The 24,270-nt window shown below is 51.5% G+C and overlaps 1 protein-coding gene across 2 annotated transcripts in view; it reads right to left on the bottom strand.

Annotated features, from left to right (window-relative positions):
- The window catches only part of PLXDC1 (plexin domain containing 1), a 55,173-nt gene that overhangs the window by 22,337 nt on the left and 8,566 nt on the right, over positions 1-24,270 (bottom strand). For both annotated transcript variants that reach the window (XM_036111989.2, XM_036111988.2), the window contains exons 3-7: positions 8,866-9,009; positions 8,508-8,577; positions 7,761-7,883; positions 7,279-7,397; positions 6,197-6,296 (exon numbers count right to left, since the gene is read on the bottom strand). In XM_036111989.2, coding sequence (XP_035967882.1) covers positions 6,197-6,296; positions 7,279-7,397; positions 7,761-7,883; positions 8,508-8,577; positions 8,866-9,009 — 556 coding nt within the window. The remainder of the gene's footprint in view (positions 1-6,196; positions 6,297-7,278; positions 7,398-7,760; positions 7,884-8,507; positions 8,578-8,865; positions 9,010-24,270) is intronic.

Genomic DNA, 24,270 nt, shown 5'->3' on the forward strand with positions numbered 1-24,270 from the left:
CCCCGCTGAGCAGGGAGCCTGATGCGGGGCTCGATCCCAAGACCCCAGGATCACAGCCTGAGCCAAAGGCAGACGCTACACCAACTGAGCCACCCAGGCGTCCCTCGTTCATTTATTTCCTTGCTCATTTGACTATTCATTCAATAATCATAAATGGAGCCCCAGCAGGGGACCCCAGAGGTGAGCACAATGAGGGTCCCATATCCCAAGGGGTGGGCTACAATTTGGAGCCCTGAATAATGAAATCCTCATTAACTGATTCCACTAATTCAGAACCTCTGTCAGTTTTGACATTGGCTACACTAAAGTTGCTTTTATCCTGTCCATGAAAGAAAGAGGTTTTGTTTTTTTTTTAAGATTTTATTTATTTATTTGAGAGAGAGAGAGAGAGCGATAGCAAGAGAGAGCACAAGCAGGGGAGAGGGAGAAGCAGACTCCCCACTGAGCAGAGAGTGATGCGGGGCTCAGTCCCAGGACCCTGGGATCATGACCTGAGCCGAAGGCAGATGCTTAACCAACTGAGCCACCAGGTGCCCAAAGAAAGAGTTTCTTTAAAAAAAAAAAAAAAAGATTTCATTTATCTACCTGACAGAGAGAGACACAGCTTGAGAGAGGGAACACAAGCAGGGGGAGTGGGAGAGGGAGAAGCAGGCTTCCTGCGGAGCAGGGAGCCCGATGCGGGGCTCGATCCCAGGACCCTGAGATCATGACCTGAGCCGAAGGCAGACGCTTAACGACTGAGCCACCCAGGCACCCCCCCAAGAAAGAGTTTCTTAAACAAATGAATAGAGGAAATTTTATTGACTTCTGGGGGCCCCGGAGGCCAAATAAAGAGCCTATAAACTACCTTGTATGTTTTGAGAGCCTCTGCAAAAAGCTGCTGCTAATTGCCCATCGATCTTTTCTCTGCATCAGGCATGCCCTGCAGGCTCTCTGCTGCAAAGTTGGTGTAGCAGTTTATGTAAGGAAATAATGGTAAGATAAACTCTGGTTGTTTGCAGCATCTCCTTCCCTCAACCCCAAGAGTGAGCCTGTGCTGAATTCCCCGCCCCCCCACCCCCACCCTCAGGCAGGGGTGGGAGGAAAGTGGAGCCTGGGGAGAGAGTCAGTTCTGCAGACCAGACACCAGACTGGGTTCAGTGGCTGGGGGATTCTGGAACAGTGGGGAAACCAGCCTCCACTTCTCATTGCACTCCAGGCAGGGAGGGGCTTGGGTACAAAGACAGTGATACCATCCATTCTGGTGGCGGTGTCCCAGGGAGGCTTGGACAATGGGAATATCTGTGGTAATAATAGGAGCTGCAGACCAGAAAGCTGTCCCTGAATTTGTATCTCATTGAAGCCATGGTTATTTGGGATTTACTGTTATCTGCAGCTCAGCTTAATCCAAACTAATTCCCTACTTGTGGGTTGAATAGCAGACCCAGAGGAATCTGACCTCTCAGCCACATAAAATCCATCACTGCCCAAAGGAGAGGTGGTGGCCCATTTAAAAACCCAATGAAGGCCATGGATGCTGTCCCAGAAAAATGCTTGCATATGAATATGCTCCATCCACACCTCAATATTCCTCCTAAAGTCTATGCTCGGAGCCAGGCTAAATGCTGGACAGAGAGAGATGCAATTAATTACTAAAGTACTCCCTCCACCTCAAGTGGCATCAGGCCTCTGTTCTCATTTGGGGTCACCAGAGGGCAGAGGAGAAGGTCTCTGCTGCTCCCATTCCCTTCAGGGGCACCCACTCTTGCCCTAGTCCTCATTTTTTCAGCGCCTGCCCTGCCGCGGGCACTGAGCTAAGCCCTGGGGCCACGGTGAGCCCCCAAGGAGCCCATGGCCAGTTGGGGAGAAGGGGCCTGAGGAAACCATGAGTTCTGCCGCAGGGAGCAGACAATATCTGAGCTGGACCAACGGATGACGAGAATTTTGCCAAGTGACAAAAGGGTTGAAATTGGTGCCATTTTATACAAGAACTGTGTCATAGAGGGGCACCTGGGTGGCTCAGGTGGTTGGGCATCTGCTTTCGGCTCAGGTCATGATCTCCAGGTCCTGGGATTGGGTCCCATGGCCCCATGGCCCCATGTCGGGCTCCCAGCTCAGCAGGGAGTCTGCTTCTCCCCCTGCTTGTCCTCTCTCTCTCTCTCTCTGTCAAATGAATAAATAAAATCTTAAAAAAAAAAAAAAAAAACTGTGTCCTGGAGATGTGGACAGCCCTTGGCACGTTTGGGGAACAGGGCATACAGACCAGTGATGCCCGACAGAGAGTGGTGGATGATGAAGGCTGTGTCAGCTGCGCAGGACCTTGAACACCACGTTAAGGATTTTGACTTCATGCTGCAGCAACGAGGGGCCAGAGAATGACATAATCAGAGCAGGCGCAACTGGCCTGCTATTTTTGCAGGTGGGCTGTGCTTCCTCCCCTGCCCCTCTTCCCGCCTCCCCACATCTCCCTGGCTTGCTCTAAAACAGCCTTTCATTCCAGAATCACTGACAAAGCTCAGATGCAGACACTCCCTGGGGGGATCTGACTTCCTCTAATTCAGCCTCATACAACAGCTGGATCCAACACACATTTCCTGAGACCCTGCCAGCCCACAAAGCCCTGTGAGAGAGGCACCAATGAGACGGACGGGGTTCCGTAAGGCACACGGGTGGCGGGTACCTGGGCATTAAGAACTGCCCATCCCGTAAAACAGCCTGGGATGTGCGCATATAGGGCTGTGGGTGTTTGGGGAGCTGAGGAGGAAAGGATTCGCCCTCCGGCTGGAATGAGGCTGGGTTAGATTTAGAAAGTCTCAAAGGTCGACCCCAGGGTTTTAAAAAAAAAAAAAAAAAAAGGAAGATCTGGGTTTCAGTTCTCTCTCGGAGCTGTGTGATTACAAGAAAGTCACTTCACAAGTCTCTGAGCCTCTGTGTCCTCATTTAGAAAGTAGAGACTTCACTTGCAGTGTTGGGAGGATGACCAAATAAGATAAAGCTCAGAGCCTGGGGATGGGATGATAATCAGCATGGTAATCAGACAACCTCCAATGTAGCCCCCAATGGCCCCACCTCCTGGTATTGACACCCAGTGGAATCCTGTCCTGAGTGTGGGCTGGACCTAGTGACTTGCTTTTAACCCATAGAATATGGCGAATGTGATGGGATGGCACTTCTGAGATCAGGTTACAAAAAGACTGGCCTCTGTCTTGCCCACCCTCTATGGCTGTCTTGCTTGCCTGCTCTGGTGGAAGCCAGCTAGCTCTCCTATGGGGAGGTCCACATGGCAGGAACCGAGGGGGGCCTCCTCAAGGAAGTCAATCCTGCCCACACCCATGTGAGAGCTCTTGGAAGCAGACCCCCACCCCAATCGGTGGTTGAGATGACTGTAACCTGGCAAAGCACCTTGAGAGCCGCCTGGGCAAGAGCCTGAACTGGAGGATCCAGCAAAGCCATGCGGATCCACGGAAACTCTGGGCTGATAATATGTTTGCTGTTTTAAGCTGCTACGTTTAAGGATAATTTGTTATGCAGCAAGAACTAACTAATACAATCAGAGAGATACTGAACTAGGTAGCAGCCAGCTCAGTGCAGGCGTTCACCGGCCAGTGAGAACTGGGCCATGGAGCAGGGTCTCGGTGAGCCGCTTGCTAGAGCACTGAGTGCTCAGGGAAGGTCAGGGAGGGGCAGGAGGAGTAGTGGGGATTTATCTTGCGGGAATACAACGGGGCATAAAAATAGCTACTTGCAAGAATATTCACTGCAGTGTTATTTGTTGTAGCAAAAATGGGAAACAGCTGTAAAACCTATGTCCAGGGAGTTGGCTAAATTAAGGTACATCTGTGTGACAGGCTATCAAGTAGCTATTAAAAAGAATGAGGTGTGAGCTGATATGGAATGATGGGCAGGATATACTTCGTTCAAGGGCAGAACAGTGGCATCATATACCATCGTTTGTGTTAAATATCCAAACATATGCTTACCTGTAGGCTTATAGCTCTAGAAATAAGCCAGTAGTGGGGTTGCCTCCAGAAAGGAAAACTAGGGACAGGGGTCAGGTATGGGAGAGAAACCTAATTTTTTCTTTTTTTTCCCCCATTGCCCCCCAAAACCTAACTGTTTCTATACAAACTTTGGATCTTTTGAGTTTTAGACCAGGTACATTTATTTGTGCAAAAATATCATTTTAGAGATTAGGATAAAGAAGAGCATTCATAGGGACACCTGGGTGGCTCAGTTGGTTTGGTTTAAGCATTTGCCTTCGGCTCTGGTCATGATCCCAGAGTCCTGGGATCAAGTCCCGCATTGGGCTCCCTGCTTAGCAGGGAGCCTGCTTCTCCCTCAGCCTGCCGCTCCCCCTGCTGGTGCTCTCTCTCTCTCTCTCTGACAAATAAATAAAATCTTAAAAAAAAAAAAAGAAAGAAAAGCATTCATAATAACAGAATAGTAATTCATGTTAATGGCAAAAAACTCAAAGGTGATGTGTACATGGAGCAAGTTTGGGAAACTTCCCCCATGTACACATGATTGTTTTCCCACTAGCTACAAAAGTCATGTGAAAGTCCTGTGGGCGTGGCATCTGACCCATGACACACCAGCACCGGGACATCACATGCTCTTATTCTGCACTGTTTGCTACCGTACCAGATGTCTTGCTAGACTATCAAACACTGTGTCGTGTGCTAAAGGCTAGCTTAGGAAGATATCCTAAAGCAGGACTCACAGACTCGATGAGCCAGACGTCGGACTGAACGCTTCACGTGCATCATTGCATTCATTTTCACAATACCTTAGCAGGTACGAACCACTTACATCCCCAACTACAGATAAAGAAATAAACTTTAAGAGGATAAGTGACTTGCCAGAGGTCAGATGCTTGCGGAGAGTTTGGACTCCATGCTTCCAACTCCAGAGCCAAGCCCCTCACACTGGACTGAACCTTGCACATGGAAGGTGCTGGATAAAGGCTTGTAACATGAGCCCTGGTCCCTTCCCTCAGATTTCCGTTAGGGACAGAGGCTCTGCTCAGAGGATGAATCCCTCCATGACTTCCTCTTCATTGTATCTCAAGAGCACCCAGAACATAGTGTAGAGTAGAAACTCAGAACATGTGTATTGATTGAACTCAACCAACAGATGCAGGGAAGATACTTCCCCTGGAATCCCTGGAGTTCCCAGAATGGTGGTGCCTTGCCTCTCTGCAGGAAAGCACTTTGGTGCCTTCCACCCACGTCCTTTCATCCGGCCTGGCGTGGCTAGGGTGGAGTTCAGAATATCCCCTAGTCCCATCAAGTACAGAGAGGGATAGAGGAGAACAGACAAGGGTCTGCTCCTCTTTGGGGTCCTGCAGGTTAGACAGAAGGACTTTTTTTAAAAAAAGATTTTATTAATTATTTGAGGGAGAGAGAGAGAAACACGGGGAGGGGCAGAGGGACAGGGAGAAGCAGATGCCCTGCTGAGCTGGGAGCCCAATGCGGGGCTCGATCCCAGGACTCCGGGATCATGACCTGAGCCGAAGGCAGATGCTTAACTGCCTGAACCACCCAGGCGCCCCTAGACAGGACTTTGGCATACACTGCACAGCAGAAGAGCTCAGGTTTAAAAGTGTCAGAGCCAGGGGGTGGCATGCCTGCAATGCCTCCCCCAGAAATGTGAATTCAAGACCCTCTTGGGAGTCAGCAGGGGGGTTAGAAGCGGGAGAGAAAGAGCTGTGATGCCCCCAAAATATCAGAACTGGAGGAGGACCAGGAAGGAAAAAGCGCCGTTCCATTTTACAGAAGAAGCAACTGAGGCTAGCGAGATCTGATTTGCCGAAGGACAGGGAGATAACGATGTGGCTGAGACTGTCTTCCTTCTGTGAGGCTCCTATCACCTGGGATGGGTTTGCAATTATAGTTGTGTCCTGGGAGGACCCAAAACCCTAATTTGGTGTTTTTGGAGATTTTCTAAATGGACGGGGTGCTGAGTAGCTCCTTTCCCCTCCAAAACCAGAGCAGCACCTCCCACTGGAGATTTCACCGGGGGAGGCGGGGGGGGGGACGTGTAAAGGGTTCCTCTGCTTTAATGAAGAAAAGTTGGAACTCATTATGCTCCATCTTCCCTCAGTTCCTGCTCAGCTCTCTGTCCTCCATCCACTCCCTCCACTGCCAATCCCCACCTGCCCTCAGTTGGAGCTCAGTCCAAGCCCATCGAGAGCTCCACTGGATCCCTAGGGACTCACCTGGTACATCCGGGGAAGGGTTGAGAATCATGAAGGCGTCTGACAGGCCTGCTTTGACGGGGTGCTGGGAGGAGCTGATTTCCAGGACGGACATAGGGATCTGCAGCAGGGGAGAAGAGGCTCCATCTACCTCCCTAAACACCCTTGGGCCAGCCTAGACCTCCCCTCTGAGCTCCAGATGCATCCGCCTGCTGTGCGGCACCTCTCGGAGGACTCAAAGATATCCCAAATCCAATGGGCCCCCCCAACTTGCAAGTCTCCCCCACACCATCTCCAGGACATTTCCTTTTTTTCTTTGCTCTTAGTGGATGGCACCTCCGTGCAGGCCAGAAACCTGGGAGTCACCCCCTTTCTTCCATCTCTGCCTTCCTCCACCTAACACATCTCCAAATCCTATTAATTCACTTGCTCACTGGCTCTTAAATCTGTCCAGTTCTCTCCATCTCACCCTACCCTACTCCAAGCTGGCAACATCTCTCTCCAAAACCATCCCGCAACCTTCCCTCTGAGCCACCAACACTCTGTTCTGCACTCTGAAACCAGAGTGACCTTTCTCAAGGGCAAAGCTGGGTGTTCCTCTGCCCTATCTTGCCCCCCACTCTCTCCCCTCCAGCCTTGCTGTCTTCTTTCAATGCTTTGAACCAGCCCTGCTCTGTCCTGCCACAGGACCTTTGAATGTGCTTCTCCCTCTCCTCTTTGCTTCCTTAAGTCCTATGCATCCTGCAGATTTTAACTCTTTTCCTCAGGGAAGCCTCCCCTGACCTCTGCTGAGGTCAAAAGCCTCATGAAGAAAAAAAAAGAAAAAGGGGAAAAAAAAAAGCCTCGTGAAAGGCTCTCCTGGCACCAGGCACCTCTGCTTAGGAACACTTGTCACAGTGGTGATTCTACATTTGTCCCTGCAATTACCATCTATCTCCCCAACCAGACCTACAGCCCTACAAGGGCAGGGCCTCCGGCCATCTCATTAACTGCTGTATTCCCAGCACCGAGGCCTATGCCTGGCACATTTTCAGGCTCTCTACAGATATTTGCTGAATGGAAGACTCCAAGACCCAGCCATCTCCGCAGCTAAGCTCACTCACCTCTTTGTAGCCAAATACAATGCGGCCATCGTGGTACAGAGCGGCCTGGAAAGTGAAGCTGCCCCTGTCCTCCCGGCCTTGGAGGTAGACGTGGTCCCACTGAACAATAAAGACTGTCCCTGGGGAGGAGAGCAGAGACCTAGCTGGCCAGGGAGGCAGGGCAGGGAGGAGGGCCCCAAGGCAGGCATGGCCGGGGACTGGGTGCTCAAGGGACAATCCGGTGAGAGTAAGAGAGAATCGAGGTCTGTAATGTTGGTCACCTCTGCTAAGAGCCAAGCGCTTTTCTGTTGTTATCTCATCAGATCCTGCTCGGTCACAGGCATCCTGTCCCCATCTTAGAGAGGAGGACACTGAACTCAGCCTGCCTTGCTGTGTGACCATGGGCAAGTCCCTTGTCCTCTCTAGACTTGGGGCTCCTCTAAAGGGGCTGGACCAAGTGAGCCCTGGAGCCAGTTGACCTAAACTCTGAGATCTGGTCTCACCATTGTCAAAGTAAGCGACTGTCGAATTCTCGGAGTAGCCGGGGTTGAAGTTGGCCATCAGAGGTGCCACATACTGAGTAGCTGTGAGCATCCGATGGATCGTGTCCCCCATGAAGATGAAGCCTGGCGGGGGGGGATAAAGGCAGAGGAATCACCAGAGAAGGCCTAGAGGGGTTGCTTCCCTGTGCAGGAAGGGCCGGTGCAGATGGAGCTGGAAGCAAATCTTGGACCTCTGTTCCCCATCCCCACCTGCTGGGCTCCGGGTCTGTTGTGTATGGAGCAAAGGGGCTCCAGAGCAGAGAAGGCTCTCCCTGCCCCTCCAGGGGGGCACAGACTTCCACCTCTCCCTGTCCCTGGGAAGGTGCACAGGAATCTAAGATGGGCTCCTCATATCAACAAGGAGCCTGATCCCAGGAGCCAGACCCGCAGTGAAGTCTCCTCCTCCCTCATTCACAGACTGAAGCACAGGGACTCCAGGGATTGCCCACGCTGGCCTGAGCTGGCCCAGAAGGACACACACACACACACACACACACACACACACACACGTAAGTCAGCCAACGTCCCAGAGGTGGTCCAACACACACACTCATCTCCCTCCTGAGACTGGGGTCCCAAGAGAGCCCAATGTGGGACCCTCCACTGTCTATCTGTACACCCCTGTCTCCAGTGAACCTCCCCAGGTAGGTCCCTTGGGCTCTGGCTGAGATCTCCAAACCTCCCCCAGCCCCGCGAACACAGCCTTACCTCCAGTTGCTATGGTGATCTGCCGCAGAGGATGCCCGTAGAAAGGAAAATCAAAGGACAAGACCACTCTCTGCAGGGCATGGGAGAGAATCAGCATGGGCCAAGCTGTAGGCCAGGAAGCTGGGCACCCACACTGCCCCATGCTTGTCTGGACAGGGCAGGGGGCAGGCATGTCCAGGACAGGCCCCCAGGACCGGGGGTGGGCACCTTAACTCTGGCCAGCCCCCCCCAGGGTTCCCTGGAAGGCACCTCCCGGATTACGGACCTCAGGCCACAACCACGCCCACTGACCAGGCAGAATGCCCTGGTCCCCAGCCTCCCCACCCAAGGCAGCGCTGCCGGGGACTGGCATACTCACCGAAGCCTGCCGGTGGGTGTTGGAGAGGATCCTGTGGACCTTCACTTGGCTCTGGTTGGCCTTGGCCACATCCACCCACAGCTCCCGGCTTCGGGGCTCGCTAGCGCCATACAGACGGGACACATAGTAGTTGTGGTTGTCCTCCTGCTCCCACCCGAGACAGAAACCACAGGAGGTATGAGGAGTCGGGGTGGCCAGGAGCCATCCTCTGCCCCTTCCCTGCACAGACTTCTGATGCGAAATCACCGCCCTCCCTGGAGCGGGACCTGTGGCCTTGAGGGCTCGTTTCGGCCTGGATGTCCTGGGTTCCCCTTGGCCCCAGATAGTAGCTCAGTACCAGGCCCATAGCCATGCCCCAACAGCTCTGGCCGCAGCCAAATCCACACCGGCTGTACCCATGCTCAGCCCTGCCATTTCCAGATAGGCCAGGAGGCTTTCCCTGCAGCCCCTGAGTATCTACAGCGCACGCCCAAGGCAGAGTTCAGCTTGGGGCATCAGCGAGAAACAGACAGGGTACCCCCAAACAGCGCTCCTGTCTTCGAGGAGCTCTCAGACCGAAGGGGAGACAGTCGCTGCCCAGGGTTACCCTGCTTCAGGGAAAAGAAAAAACTGGATCTTAGAAGCCACCAGTCTAAAGATGGAGGCAGAGGGGCGCCTGGGTGACTCAGCCGGTTAAGAGTCCAACTCTTGGTTTCGGCTCAGGTCATGATTCAGGGTTGCAAGACCGAGCCCCGCGTCGGGCTCTGCTGGGCATGGAACCTGCTTAAGATTCTCTCTCTCCTCGGGGCACCTGGGTGGCTCAGTTGTTAAGCATCTGCCTTCGGCTCAGGTCATGATCCCGGGGTCCTGAGATCAAGCCCCGCATCGGGCTCCCTGCTCAGTGGGAAGCCTGCTTCTCCCTCTCCCACTCCCCCTGCTTGTGTTCCCTCTCTCGCTGTGTCTTTCTCTGTCAAATAAATAAATAAAATATTGAAAAAAAAATAAAGTAAAGCTAAAGATTCTCTCTCTCCTTCTCCCTCTGCCCCTCCCCACCCCTCAAAAAAATAATGAAGAGATAAATAAAAAATAAAGATGGAGGCAGACCATTGATCTTGGGAAGCTGCTAGTCTGACGGAGGAGGTGGACTTATGCAAGTAGGACACACAGACACAAACCCTTAAGCAGAGGGAGAATTCAGGGCCCACACGACAGTCACCAGAGGGCTGAGAAAGAGGAGAGAAGCAGCAGTGGTTCCTTCGAGACATTTCTAACCTCTACCATGAGCCCGATGCAGATGAAGAACAAGCCAGAACACAGCAGGCTGGGAGATAATTCTGTAAAGCCTCTCCTGCACAGAAGCATGTAGGGCCAGGATGTAAAAGAGGACAGGAAATAGCAGAAAGGGTGGCAGAGCCCGGGCAAGGGGGCCATATCGTAGCATTTCAGCCCATGTGGGAGCGCCAGCCATGGGGGAGAAGGAGGCAGAGCCGCGGCTGCAGAGATGGGGCTGGTGGCCCATGAGGAGCCCTGGAGGCGGCGGGTCATTAATCAGGCTGTCCAGTGGCAGGGGCTGCGGACACAGCAGAGCAGACCATGTTCTCCCTGCCAACCCGTCAGCTGCCCAGCCGGCCCTTGCCCTGGGCCCAGCACGAGCAGGGACGGAGGATGCCTGTTCTCTCCCCCCGCCAAGAGGCAGACTCTGCTCTTCTGACAAGTGACACGCTCTGGGGACCTGGGGTCAGGGCCAGGTTGGGGGGGAAGATGAGCAGAAGAAGGATGGTGTGGCAGGGGAGGGGGCCTCCCCACAGCCACCGCCTGGTTCCTCCCCTCCAGCCTCCAGACCGCCCACCCCTCCACCCGCCCTCCGTGCGGCTGTCAGACGAATCTAAGGCACGTGCAAGGCCACACCACTCCGCTCACAAGCCATCTGGGGCTCCCACGTCCTCTCCTATAGGACCAGACATCCCCCCCGGGTGAGGTCTGCCTTTATCTATGGTTATCTATGGGGGTTAAGCACAGAGGACATGCCCAACTGGAGGATTTGCCGACGAGTGAACGGTCACAAAGCATAGTCATCGAAGGCCTGCTTATCCGCTGTTTCCCTGCTACCACCACGCATTCTGGTGACCGGAATGGGATCGTGTTACCAAGCAAAGCAGGACAACAGCAGAGAATAGACACGGGCAGCTATGGTGGGAGTCAACCAAATGCAGCTCCCACGTGGGAACCAGAGCAGACCTGTGTTTAAAAACAGCTGCTTGGAGGCTTGGAGAAGGGTCTGGTTTCTATCACCTGCTTCCGGGGACTCACCCGGTGAGAGCTTTTGCCAAACCTCCAAGCGTCAGAAATGAGGGCCCCCCTGGCAGAAGCCACACTCTGGTCGTTCGAGAAGCCCAAACAGATGCTAACGTGTTTCTGCTGCCTCAGCTAAGACAGCAAAGGGTGGAGTGACTGGGGCGGTGTCTCATAGGCCCCCTCTGAAACCGGGTCAGTCTCACTCAAAGGCAGAGGCTTTTCCTCTGTCCATTGTTTCTCGGGTGTTTAAGTAACTGCTCCCACTGGAAGGGGACGTGGGCCACTTTTCAGTCATTGGTTAAACTCTCTTGCATCAGAAGCACCAGCGTGGGTCCTTTATGGGGCACAGAGCTGAGGGGACTGTGTCGTGTTCATCTTCTCGCCCCTAGCACCTCCCTAGCCCAGGGCTTGGCACCTGGCATATGGTAGGTGGTAGGATCTGCCTGCTGAATTAGTTCAGTCACAAGGATCCCGCAGTTGATGGGGCCCGAGGTTGTGCTGAGAACGTGTGGGGTGGTGACAAGGACAGCATCTTCCCTCAGCACTGACAAGCCACTTATGAAGGAACCAGCTGCCTCCTCTGGGAATCCAAGTCTGTGGAAAGCCTTCCAAAGCTGGCACGTCCTGCACACAGGAGGAAGTCCCCTGACTCCTCAAGCTCTTCTCTGAGGAACTGAAGCTGGTGAGGGAGACACTTTCCAAGCAAGGAAGAGAAACCCTGGCTCCACCCGACAGCAAATGTAGGAGACGGGTGTCTCTGTGTTATCAGGGCATTGTCCTAAGTGTGACTGCCTGTTCATAGAGAGGAGAAGGAAGACCTTACATGCATTTGGCTTCAATAAATATACGCTGGGTGAGTGAAAAAGAGAGGTGGGCCTGGAGAGAAAGAAAGGAGCCCTGGTTTCTGGCTGAGATCAGGCTGTCTGTCATCTCCAGCCCTTAGATCCCATGGTAGGTCTCTACCTCCTCCCTATAGACCTTTCTCCTGACACAGCTCAAATAGCTCCTCGGAACCAAAAGGGCACTAACCAGAAGAGACTTGCTCATGGAGTGATCAGAGGGTCTTTCAGGGAGACCCCAGACAGTCCTTCCCCAGCACAGACAGTGAGAATCTGAATGGGAAGAGAGAAGTGAGAAACCTAATTTCTGAGAGAATTTTCCCTGACAACACCCAGGCTGCCATGTTTTTCTTCTAGAAAGTCAATCACTGCTGGCTTCTTTTTTTTTTTTTTTTTAACATTTTATTTATTTAGTAGAGAGAGAGCACACAAGTGGGGGAAGGGGGAGAGGGAGAAGCAGACTCTCGGCTGAGCAAGGAGCCCAACGCGGGACTTGATCCCAGGACCCCGGGATCATGACCTGAGCTGAAGGCGGAGGCTTAACTGACTGAGCCACCCAAGCGTCCCACTGCCGGCTTCTCGACTGACTATGGAAGGGACGAGGGCACGAGTCATGTGGAAATCCCCCAACCTTGGGGGCACTTCCCATTTGTTACTGCAGGCCCCTGCTCACGCTGCTGCCAACACCTGCAGTTTTGTAGAGGAAGTCCACCCATGACAGAGATGGATAAATGCTTCCCCATAACCATTCTCTCCTTCTTCCTTTAGTTTCCATTAGGCACATGGCCACCCAGCTAAGACTACATGTCCGAGCCCTCCTTACAGCTGAGTAGGGCTACGTGACTACATCCGGACAATGTTAGACCAGCCGAACAGCTGTCCTCAGTAGGAATGGGCAAGCATCTTGGACCACGGCATAGAAGGCACGTGTTGCAGAGGGGAGAGCAGCAAGATAGAGGGAAGCTGCGTCCCCAACACCATGGAGACCACATCAACCCCCGCTTACTTACACTCACACTATTACATGTGGGAGAAGAATAAACTCGTGCCTAAGTCCCTCATCAGTTGAGCATTTGTTACAATAGTTGAATCTATGTCCTAATTAATACAAGCAAGGTCCCGAGAGGCCTCCTTAGGCCGGTCAATGTGAGGGCTTCTTCGCGGTAATCCATATACACGCAACTCCTAAAAGGGTTTAGAGGCCATGCCTGACGGTGAACTTGTCCCAGAAATTCACCCAGTTCAGGCCGGTCAGTGTGTTGGGCCTGCTGTCCGTGGGGCAGTCCCGTTCCCCCTGAGAGCAGCCCTCCAGACACTGTGGCCTGGAGGCTAGAAGCTAGGACAGGGGTGGCCTGACAGGGGGCATAGCCTGAGCCAGACTACTTAGCAAGTCCACCAAAGGGAACTATGTTTCCTTGAAATGCGTGTAAGAAGCCCTGGTCAATAATCCACATTCGTTCTGGGAGGCAGCATGATGCAGATTTCAAACATTTTTGGTCATGAAATCCTTTGTTCCAATTAATCTTCCATGGAAGCTCAATCCATAAATCACATCAAAGTATGGCCATTCTGGGGGAAGGAAAGAAGGGCCTGGAGCCCAGCCTGCTGGGCCACTTCCTTCTCCACCACCCTCCATCCCACGGCAGCCCCTGCGGGAAATGCCTCTGTGAACCCTTAGGGTTCCATGGAGTGCCCTTTGAAAACCGCTGCTCTAGGGTCAGGTGCAGGGGCTGCGGAGTCAGACAGACCAAGTTCAAAAACTGGCTCCACTATATGGTAGTTAGTGCCAAACATTACTTTCCTCTCAGCTTCAGTCTCTCGTCAGTAACCTCCCGCACCGAGTTCTTGAAAGGATTAGACAAAACATACCCGTGTAAGCTCTTAGCCCAGTGCCTGGTCCACAGTAGGTGTTCGCTAAGTAGGAGCTATTACGGTGATTTTATTGGGCCTTTCCAAGAAAGGTTTTGATTGTGGAGGCTGCCTCCTCCAAACCAACCCCAGCTCCATCCTAAACATCTGCTGTTACAGTGTTTCTTCTGCCTCAATTATTCATGCCCGGAGCCCACCAGGCGCTTCATTTCTGACAGCGGGGCAGCATTTACCTTGGCTGAGCTCAAGACGTTTCTGGACAGGAACTCCGGCTAAGCTGTCACCGTCAGCCTGTCAACTGCCAGCCAACTGGCAGGTGAAAAATGCTGGGGCAGGCCACCAAGGGCACCCTGCAGGGCCTGCTGGAGAGATCTGCCCAGCCAGGCTTGTCAGGACGGTGCTCCAGGCAGCTGGGTCCAACCCAGGAGGTGCTGATGGGATTGCTGGGGGAGGGGGCATCCATTCTCTGACTCCCCCATCCCACGAAGCCTTACAAGACCCATAGGAATGTTCTCCAGATCCTGCTCCTCCAAATGTGCCCCAGGGACCAGCAGCATCTGCATTACCTGGGAGCTCATTGGAAATGCAGAATCCCGGGCCCAACCCCAAACTTTGCTGGATCAAAATCCAAATTTGAACAAGCTTCCCAGGGGATTCTTTTGCACAATAAAGTTTGAAAAGCACTGGTCTAGAAGCAGCCCCTGTCTGGACCAAAATGCCAGGCATTTTCATCCACGAGGAGATGGTATGTTAAACCCTTTGACTCCTAAGGCAGAAAGATCTGGGCTCTTGTCCTGGCTCTGTCACTCACTAGCTGTGCAACCTGAGGCAAGCACTTCACCTCTCTGTTCCAAGACAGTATTAGACATACTCACCTCCTGGGGTAGGTGGGTGAATTTCATGTCAGGCCATAGAATGAGGTCTGCACTCAGGAAGGGCTCCCATAACATCGCCTGTTATTATTATTTTCCCTTACCTCATGTATCCACATAATAATCTCCATCTGCCCTCTGGAAGTATTCAAGCCTCAGGTTAAAATAAACACACACAGAACACTCGTCATCACAGAGTGCAGAAAGCAGGTCTATCCTGGAAAGGGAGGGGACCCAGGCCAGACAAAGGGGCGCTGGCGTCAGCACTGAGGGCCCAGGGTAAAGAGGTGTCAGGATGGATGAGGCTGACCTAGGAAGGCCCTGGAATTGGGGGGTTGGACCAGGCTCAGAAAGAGGGTGGGGACCAGCCTTCTAGACAAAGCATTTCTCAATGCGCCACACTTCATGGAAATGGAAGAACCATCCACTCTTGGCACTGATTCACTTATTTTTGGAAATATCAGCCAACCAGGGATTTTGACAGCATAAATATATATCATATCACCACACAGAAACAGGACATATCAGCCAACCAGGAGGAGGAAATATCAGCCAACCAGGGATTTTGACAGCATAAATATATATCATATCACCACATAGAAACAGGACAAGGCAACACAAAAACAAAACAGACCTCCCCCGTCCCTCATCTGGCCCCATGCTGGCATATTTCCTTCTAGCCTTTTCCATATGAATATAACTTCACATGGTTATAATCCTGCTGATCAGCCAGGTGTGTGGACTGCTTCTGTCAGGTTTCATGATATCTAAAGTGGTTTTTGATATTAAACATAGTCTTTTAACCATCGCTTGTAATGGCTTCCTGGTCATCTACTCAGAAGAAAACCCACAATTTTCTTAATTATTTCCCTATTGTTGGAGCATTCAGGTAGCTTCTAATTTTTATGCTCTCATAAATACTGCTGTGATGAATTTATTGATGTACTTTCTACCTCTAGGATTGTTTCCCCTGCTTTAAAGCTTTTGATACAAAGCAGTGCTTCTCAAACCTTAATGTGCATCCAAATCACCCAAGAATCAGATTCCGATTCTGCAGGGCCTGAGTTTCTGCATTTATTTTATTTTATTTTATTTTTTAATTTTTTAAAAGTAATCGCTACACCCAGCATGGGGCTGGAACTCACAACCCTAAGATCAAGAGTCGCACACTCTACCGACTGAGCCAGCCAGGCGCCCCTGAGCTTCTGCATTTCTAATAGGCTCCCAGGTGCTGCCAATCCTGCTGACTTTGAGTATTGAGGATATGAAGCATAGCACCTGAAGTTTCAAGGCCAGGAAATCCTCTTTTGGTGCTAGCATACTATTTTTGTACTTCTAGGTAAGATCTGGGGGAAAATCACTACCTTCCCCCACCTACCTTTCTGGTTAGTTTTCTCAGCCAATTAACTCACCTGATTTTTAGAACAACTCTACGAACCATTCTCAGTCCCACCTTATAGATGAGGAATCTGAGGTTTAGAGCAAAGATGTGGCAAGGATACCTAGTATCTACCATACCTGGGACCACAGTAGGGTGACCAGCTGTCCTAGTTTGCCTGGTTCTGGAATTTCCCAAGATGCTGGATGTTCACTGCGGAAACCCAGGGACAGGCCTGGGAAAACCAAGATGATTGGTCACCTCGACCACAGCGTAATTCAGAGTCAGCTGTTTATCATTCCTCATCCTGTGCCAGGCCCTTAACATAGATTCCTATAGAACATCTTTGCAATTACATTTAGACAATAGCATCCCTATTTGACAATGAAGAAAGGTTAAGAAATCTGCCCAAGACAAAAAGATAAACAACTCAATTTAAAAATGGGTAAAGAGGCAAAGGACTTTAGACATTTCTCTGAAGAAGATATACAAATGGCCAACAAGACATGAAGAGATGCTTAACGTCATTAGTCATTCAGGAAACACAAAGCAAAACCACAATGAATATCATCTTACATCCATTAGGATGTTACGATTTAAAAAAAGAAAGACAATAACAAATGTTGGCAAGGATGTGGAGAATTTGAAACCTTCATACATTGCTGGCGGGCACGTAAAATGGTTTGACTACTAGGGAAAACTGGAGGTTCCTCAGAAAGTTAAACATAGAGTTGCCATGTGACCCAGCAATTCCGCTCCTAAGTATATGGTCCTAATAGTTGAAAACAGGTCCTCAAACAAATACATGTACACATGTTCACAGCATCAGTATTCACAATAGCCAAAAGGCAGAAACAGCCCACGTGTCTATCAACAAATGAATGAATAAGCAAATTATGATATATTTGTACAATGGAATAGTATTCAGCCATAAAATAGATGAGACTTGAAAACATTATGCTAGGTGAAAGAAACCAGACACAAAAAGTCATATATTGTATGATTTCATTTATATGTGAGATATCCAGAATAGGTAAATCTATAGAAATAGAACAGAGATTGGTGGTTGCTCGGGATGAAGGGAGGGGGGATGGGGAGCAACTGTTTAAATGGCACAGCATTTCCTTCTGGTGTGGTGAAAATGTTCTGGAACTAGATAGAGGTGATGGTTGCACAACATTACGAATATATTGAATGCACTTCATTTTAAAATGGTTAATGTTACATGGGTGCCTGGGTGGCTCAGTCAGTTAAACGACTTGTGATTTTGGCTCAGGTCATGATTTCATGGGTCATGGGATTAAGCTCCACGTCGGGCTCCACACTCAGCAGGAAATCTGTTTGGGATTCTCTCTCTCCCTTTCCCTCTGTGTGCACTCTCTCTCTAAAATAAATAAATCTTAAAAAAAAATAAAATGGTTAATTTTATGTTATGTAAATCTCACCTCAACATGAAAAACAGAAAGAAAGAAACCAACCAACCAACCAACCTGCCCAAAGGACAGGAAAAGGATCAATAAGAGTAACCTTTGTGGGAGATGGACGTCCCGGGGCTGAGCAGCCAGGAGGGGTCCTTGGCACCTGTACCGAGCCTGGAAGGGGTGGGTGAGGAGATGATAGGATCAGAAAACTTGCATTTTGCTCTTGAACGTCAACCCTGTGAGATCAGTATTTACCACCCCATTTGGGAAATTTGAAGCTATGGAGGCTTGCAGGGATTCATTAATTGAGGGGTTAAGCATCCAGCCCAGGGGCAGGCAGCTGGTACATGCCAGGGTCAAGACTGGGAGCCAGGACTGCTAGATTGTTTCCACACCGCTGGAGACTAGACACCTGGGCTCCATGTCCCACCTTCCCAAACACCCCTTCTTCTTACAAAACCCCTTATCTTCTCTCTTCGTGAGCTTCCCCTCCCTCCACCCACCTCACACACTACTCCCAGAATTCTCCCAGGTTCAGCCTCCTCACCTCATCCCTTCCCCTGAGCCCACTGGCACGGTGCGGTCCCTCCATGAGCACCGCTTGCTCGCCAGGTGCCTGGGTTAAGAGTCTGTCTGTCCATGCCATCTCCCCCAGGCCCTCCCATCTGGGGAGGAGGCCTTCTAGAGGTCTCCTTTCGGGAACTGCGTCCTTTGGGCGGTTGTGGAAACCAGGCAAGTATTTGCACTCATTCATCCTTCTTGCTGTCCACCATCTTGGACCACATGGTGCCTGCCTGGATGTGGGGTCCCTCAGCATTCCTAGGCCCCCCATGGTGGGGAAAGAGTGGGGAAGTTTTGCTTGGCCAGAGAGGAGAGGAACTTAGGGAAGTGGAGCCCTAGGGAAGACTGGGGTGGGGGGAGGGAGTCTTTCCTACCATGGAGAGAACTATTCTATTACAGGGGAACCTCCAAATCTGAACGTTCTCAAGCTTGGTTCCTCCCAAACTCTGGGCTAGATCTGAAACACAGAACAAGAAAACCTTGGGCTAGGATTGGAAGTCCCCAGGATGGAAGAAGAACTTTGTCCAAGGCTTCCTTCCCCTTTTCAGCCTCTCAGAATAAACTGAGCCACAACCCAGGGTCTCTGACTTCTCACTATAGCTCCCTCCAACCCCCAATCCACCCCCTCCAAAAAAGTTGCCAGTGTTCCAGGGCCTCAGAATTGGTCTTGGTGGGGGGCGCTTGGGTGGCTCATTCATTAAGCGGCTGCCCTCGGCTCAGGTCATGATCCCAGAGTCCTGGGATCGAGCCCCACATCGGGCTCCCTGCTCGGCAGGAAGCCTGCTTCTCCCTCTCCCATTCCCCCTGCTTGTGTTCCCTCTCTCGATGTGTCTCTGTCAAATAAATTAAAAAAAAAAAAAAAAAAAAGAATTGGTCTTGGTGGAAAATCTCTGGAAAGCCTGTTCCAGACAAGAGTCCTATTTCTTTTTTTTTTTTTTAAAGATTTATTTATTTGACAGAGAGAGACACAGCAAGAGAGGGAACACAAGCAGGGGGAGTGGGAGAGGGGGAAGGAAGCCTCCCGCCGAGCAGGGAGCCCGATGTGGGGCTCGATCCCAGGACCCTGGGATCATGACCTGAGCCGAAGGCAGACGCTTTAACGACTGAGCCACCCAGGCACCCCTAGAGTCCTATTTCCACTGGGGCATGGTGGTAGAGTGGGTGTGAGAATAAAATCTAAGGAGAGGGCTCTGGCCTGGGGCCTCAGAGCTGCCTCTGAGCAAGAACGTCTGAGTTGGACAGAGCATTGTGGCGAGGTGGCCAGCCCAGGGTGCTGGGCAGAAGGAGCTGAGCAGAGGACTCTGGTTAGGGAGGCTGGGCAGAGGGGCCGGGCAGAAGGGCTGGGTAGGGAGTCTGGGCAGGGATCTGGGGAGAAGGGACTGGGAAGAAAGTTTTGGGCCAGAGGGGGCAAGACAGGAAGAGAGTCAGAGAGACTGGGCAGGGAAAGTCTGGGATGGGGGCTGGGCAGAGGGCCTGAGCCAGAAGGGAATTCCATGGCCCAGAGGGTGTCCCGGGGACCTATGAAAGAAGATGAGAGGCATCCGGGGTGGGTATGTGGGGCAGCAAAGGAAATGGAAGCCCACCTGCCAGGCCCTCGGCCCCTTGAAATGGCCCCAGAGCAGAGGCATGAAGCAGGCTGTGATAGATAAGTAGCAGAAACGTTTTCCTGGTGAGACTCAAGAAAACCTTCTGAAACAAACCAAACCAAATCCACTGAAATATCCTTTTCCAGCCACTCCCCTCTTGCCTAGCCCTTTGCCACCAAGTGTTGGTCTAGATCGGGTTTCGTCCAGTCAAATAGAGCCCAGCTCTCAGAGAAGCTGAGCAGAGACTCAGGAGAAGCAGGTGTCTCCAGGGCCCTTTTCTGGGCTCCCGAGTGGCCGAGGCTGCCCACTGTCCAGGGCAGAGTGGGCACACAGCCTGGGGGTGGGGGTGGGGCTTGAGGCCCTGCTGTGCCGAAGGGGTGATCATCAGTGTCCCCCATCAAACAGTGATCAGTGTAAGGCCTAGTGGGTTCCAGGTGGGAATGGAGTGGGGGGGCCCCCTGAGGCCCCGGGCATGAGGCACTTGGGTCGCAGGCGTGCGCCCACGTGTTCTGGCGTGTGTAAGCTCCGCTCTTCTCATATGTGTGCGGGAACCCAAGAGTAGAGTAGAGTTGGGGTCCTTGCAGGCACTGAGTCCAAGGACGGACCCCAGCACAACCTCTTCTCCTCTACAACCCCGTCTTCCGAGGTTTCTGGGGAGGGAGACATCCCTGCTTCCTCTGTTCCTTCAAAGGAGGAGCTCCTCCCGTGTGCCAGGCACCGGTGGCAGAGTCCGAAAAGTCTCGGCCTCATGGGGCTTCCGTTCCGTGGGGAGGACAGGCAATATAAACAAATACATAGATAATTCGGTGCAGGAAGTGATAAGTTCTGTGGAGCAAAACAGTCTATTCCCTCTGTAGCAGTCACAGCCCCCTGAGAAAACAGCCATCTCTCTAGAGCCTTCTCTATACCAAGCTAAATACCCGCAAGCTCCATCGGCCATTCCGGACTCCTCTGGTTTCTAGATAACCACCTAAAAGGGAGCACAGGCCCCTCAGCGTATGGTCAGGCCAAGAAGTGCCCCGCACGATCTCTAGAGCCCTAGCCCTGGTTCCCGGGTTTCTGTGGGTTTCCATTGGTTTCCAGTCTGCTTTCCCACCTCCGTCCTTGGCGGCCACTTCACACTCCTGACTCATCTCCAGCCTACAAGCCGTGAGGAGCCCCACATCTTTTCCTCATGGACTACCACTAAGCCCCATCTCTCCCACCTTATTTTAAACTCAAGGGCCAGGATTTATATTTATCCTGGTAGTTTCATCCAGCGTGAGGCCGACTATCATTCAGCCTGCCAAGGCCGTCTTCTGGATCCCAGTCTGACATCTGAACTCTCTTCCAGCTGAGGTAGAAGTCTGATCCTCCTGTCGCTCAGGCAGAGCTGGGCACAGCCTCTGGGGCGGTCAGAGGGGTCTCCTGCCAGGGGGACCTTGCTCCTTCACGTGGACTCTCCATGTGTGGCTGCCCAGGGGGCCACGACGCTCCCAGGACGGTGGGAGTAGTATTGTCAAGTATAACCACGTGGTACCTGAGAAAGCTTCATGTTCTGCTGGTCATTCTAGTAACTGATTTTAAAATTGGTTTGACATATTACAGATCAGAAGTTCCCACACCTAGATGACCATCAGAATCACATGGGAACTTTTATTTTTTTAAAAGAGATTTTATTTATTTGAGAGAGAGCGAAAGCGAGACAGATCACAGAGGGAAGGGAGAAGCAGACTCGCCGCTAAGTGGAGAGCCCGATGCGGGGCTCGATCCCAGGACCCTGAGATCATGACCTGAGCCGAAGGCAGACACTTAACCAACTGAGCCACCCAGGTGCCCCGAGGACCAGTTCTTTAACTGATGGCCCAACAAAGCTGGGGGGTAGGGAAGGGTGTCCAGGGGCCCCCTTACTCAGGGTACCTCTCCCCCCTCCCTGGTCTTCCACTCCATCATCCCACCATGGCTCCTTGGTTCTCCAGGATGGAGAAGACAGGGCAGAATGGGAAATGACTTGGGGCTTTGTTCTCTGAGGTTCTACCAGGTTCCATCTCAAAGAGGGATTAGGTAAAACAGTGGGGCCCTGACCTCAGGTACAATTTTAAGATGGCACCAACAAACCCAGCCATCAAGATAGAGAATATCCTCATGCAATATTTTAAAATAGAAATGAGTGCAAAAAAATCCACGATGAACAAAATATCAAACTGTAAATAAACAGGATTGGTACTAGTGCCAAGCCACGTCAGAGCCCGAGGTAAAAGGAAAAATAAGTCATGGAAACGATGCAGAAGGAGAGAGAGTTCAGAGCATTTATGAGTCTCCCAGCTCCCTCCCTACCAGGCTGCTGGTTGGCTCTGGTTCCTCTTCAGTCCCCACTGCAACGGTTCTTAGATGTAGTCCCTCTTGCTGGTTTGGGTCACCACCCTCCCTGCCGGCTCCAGTGTAGAGAGGTCTTAGCTGCTCCTACTCTTGCTGTTCCCAAAGCACTTTACCATCCTCTGCTGCTTTCCTTCACCCTGCCCACTCCTGGGTAAGCTGTCCCTGCATTAAACTCCCCCACTGGAAAGAAAGACAGAAAGACAGGAAGGAAGGAGAGAAGGGAGGAAGGAAGGAAGGGAGGAAGGGAGGGAGGGCAGAGCAGGAAAAAAATTTTTAATTTTTAAAATATCCTAAGACAGAAAAGATATTACATCCATGACACAAGAACAGAATGCTTTTTTTTTCCTAAGAAAAGAAAAAATCAGAAAACAATACAGAGTTCTTGGAAATTAAAAATATGATAGTAGGAAAAAGATCAGTAACATTAAGAAAATAAGGTTGAGAAAATCTTCCAGAAAATGGACCACCACCACCACCAAGCAAACTATGCAAACAAACAAAGGCGAAAGGCATGGACAACAAAAGAGAGAAGGAAATTCAAGGATCAATCCCTAAGATGGACATCTAATCAAGGGGAATTGTAGAAAAAAAAAGAATAGGCAGAGAGAAGATTGTCAAAGAAATAAAACAAGAGGACTTTCCAGACTGGTGAATGTAAGTCCTAGGTTGCAATAGTGCATCACATATCCAGCGTGGTGGGAGGGGGAAAAAAGCCAGAGGCAGGGCACATGACTGCGCTTCCAGAATACTGGGGTTACACCCCAAATGCTTCCAGATGTGGGGGGAAAGCCGTAATAAACAAAGAACAAGAGTAAGAAGGACATCAAACCTCTCAACAGTGACTTTGGAAGCCAGAAGATAATGCCTGCAAACTGCTGAAGGAAATTTATTTTTAATCTAGAATTCTATATTCAGCCAGACCATCAATCAAGTGTGAGGATAGAATAAAGGCATTTTCAGGCATGCGAGCTCTCTAAAGAACTTTCCCTCCTGTGTAACCTTTTTCAGGAAGCTAAACGAACAAGGGGGAGAAGCAGAAAAGAGAAGACACAGGGTCCACAGAATAGGGTGCCCAACACAGGAGACAGACAAGGGGGGGTTCGAACGCCAGGAGAGGGAGGTCGCACGATGAAGGTGGCGCAGGCGGGTGGGGCAGCAGCCAGCCCAGGTTGGAGCAGGACAACAGGAGAGAGAGGAGAGAGGTTGGGGGGGGGGGCGGGATAAAATCAGACAGGTTGGACGACACCAAAAATTCTATTTGAGGCCAGTGGACATATAAGAATACATAACCATGGTAAGTACAGAAAGCTAAGCAAACGGGGGTTAGGGAAAGGATCCAGGAAAACCAAAAATTACACAAGAAAGTAAACAAGGATATTACCCTGCTTGGGTTAGTGGCGAGCAATATTTACATGATTATCATGTTATAAAGCAGAGCATATGGATTTAACAAAAATATTGAGAGTAGGATGACACTCGAGGGAGTCTATAAAAGACAGATCTTCATCTACACAACAGGTAGTCAACAGATAATGTCTGAATGAATTAATCAAGAGTCAGCAGCATAAGCAAATTACTTAGAAATATGGTGGTAACAGCCAGGAGAAGCGGCCCCCAGTAGTACCTCGGGAGCAAGGGGCGGGCAGGTGCGGAGGGGCGGGGCGGAGAGGTGCCAGGGGCGGGCAGGTGCGGAGGGGCGGGGCGGGGAGGTGCCAGGGGCGGGCAGGTGCGGAGGGGCGGGGCGGGGAGGTGCCAGGGGCGGGCAGGAGCGGAGGGGCGGGGCGGGGAGGTGCAGAGGGGCGGGCAGGTGCGGAGGGGCGGGGCGGGGAGGTGCGGAGGGGCGGGCAGGTGCGGAGGGGCGGGGCGGTCTGCTGTGCTTTGTTCTCCGATCTTAGCACCATTTGACCTTTTTGACTACCTGCATGCACTTCTTTGTTGTAAAAAGATCGCTCTTGAACATAAAATAAAGAAATGTACGCCAAGAAGCACATCCTGTTGTTGCTTCCTCTTGTTTCATAGTTTTTCTGCGTCCTCGGAATTCAATCTCAGCTATAGGCTATATAGCCTAGACACACGGCCAGGGGCACGCTCACACTCGTACGGTCACACACATTCATCACACACACGCACAGACAGCCCACGGTGGCAGACACACGGGCAAGCGTACGTAATACACAAAAACCCTCAGGCACCCGTGCAAACACACGCACACATGGTGATGGATTCACCCACAGACACGCAGTCCCT

The sequence above is a fragment of the Halichoerus grypus genome, chromosome 2, assembly GCF_964656455.1.
Source record: "Halichoerus grypus chromosome 2, mHalGry1.hap1.1, whole genome shotgun sequence".
Classification (NCBI taxonomy): Eukaryota; Metazoa; Chordata; class Mammalia; order Carnivora; family Phocidae; genus Halichoerus; species Halichoerus grypus.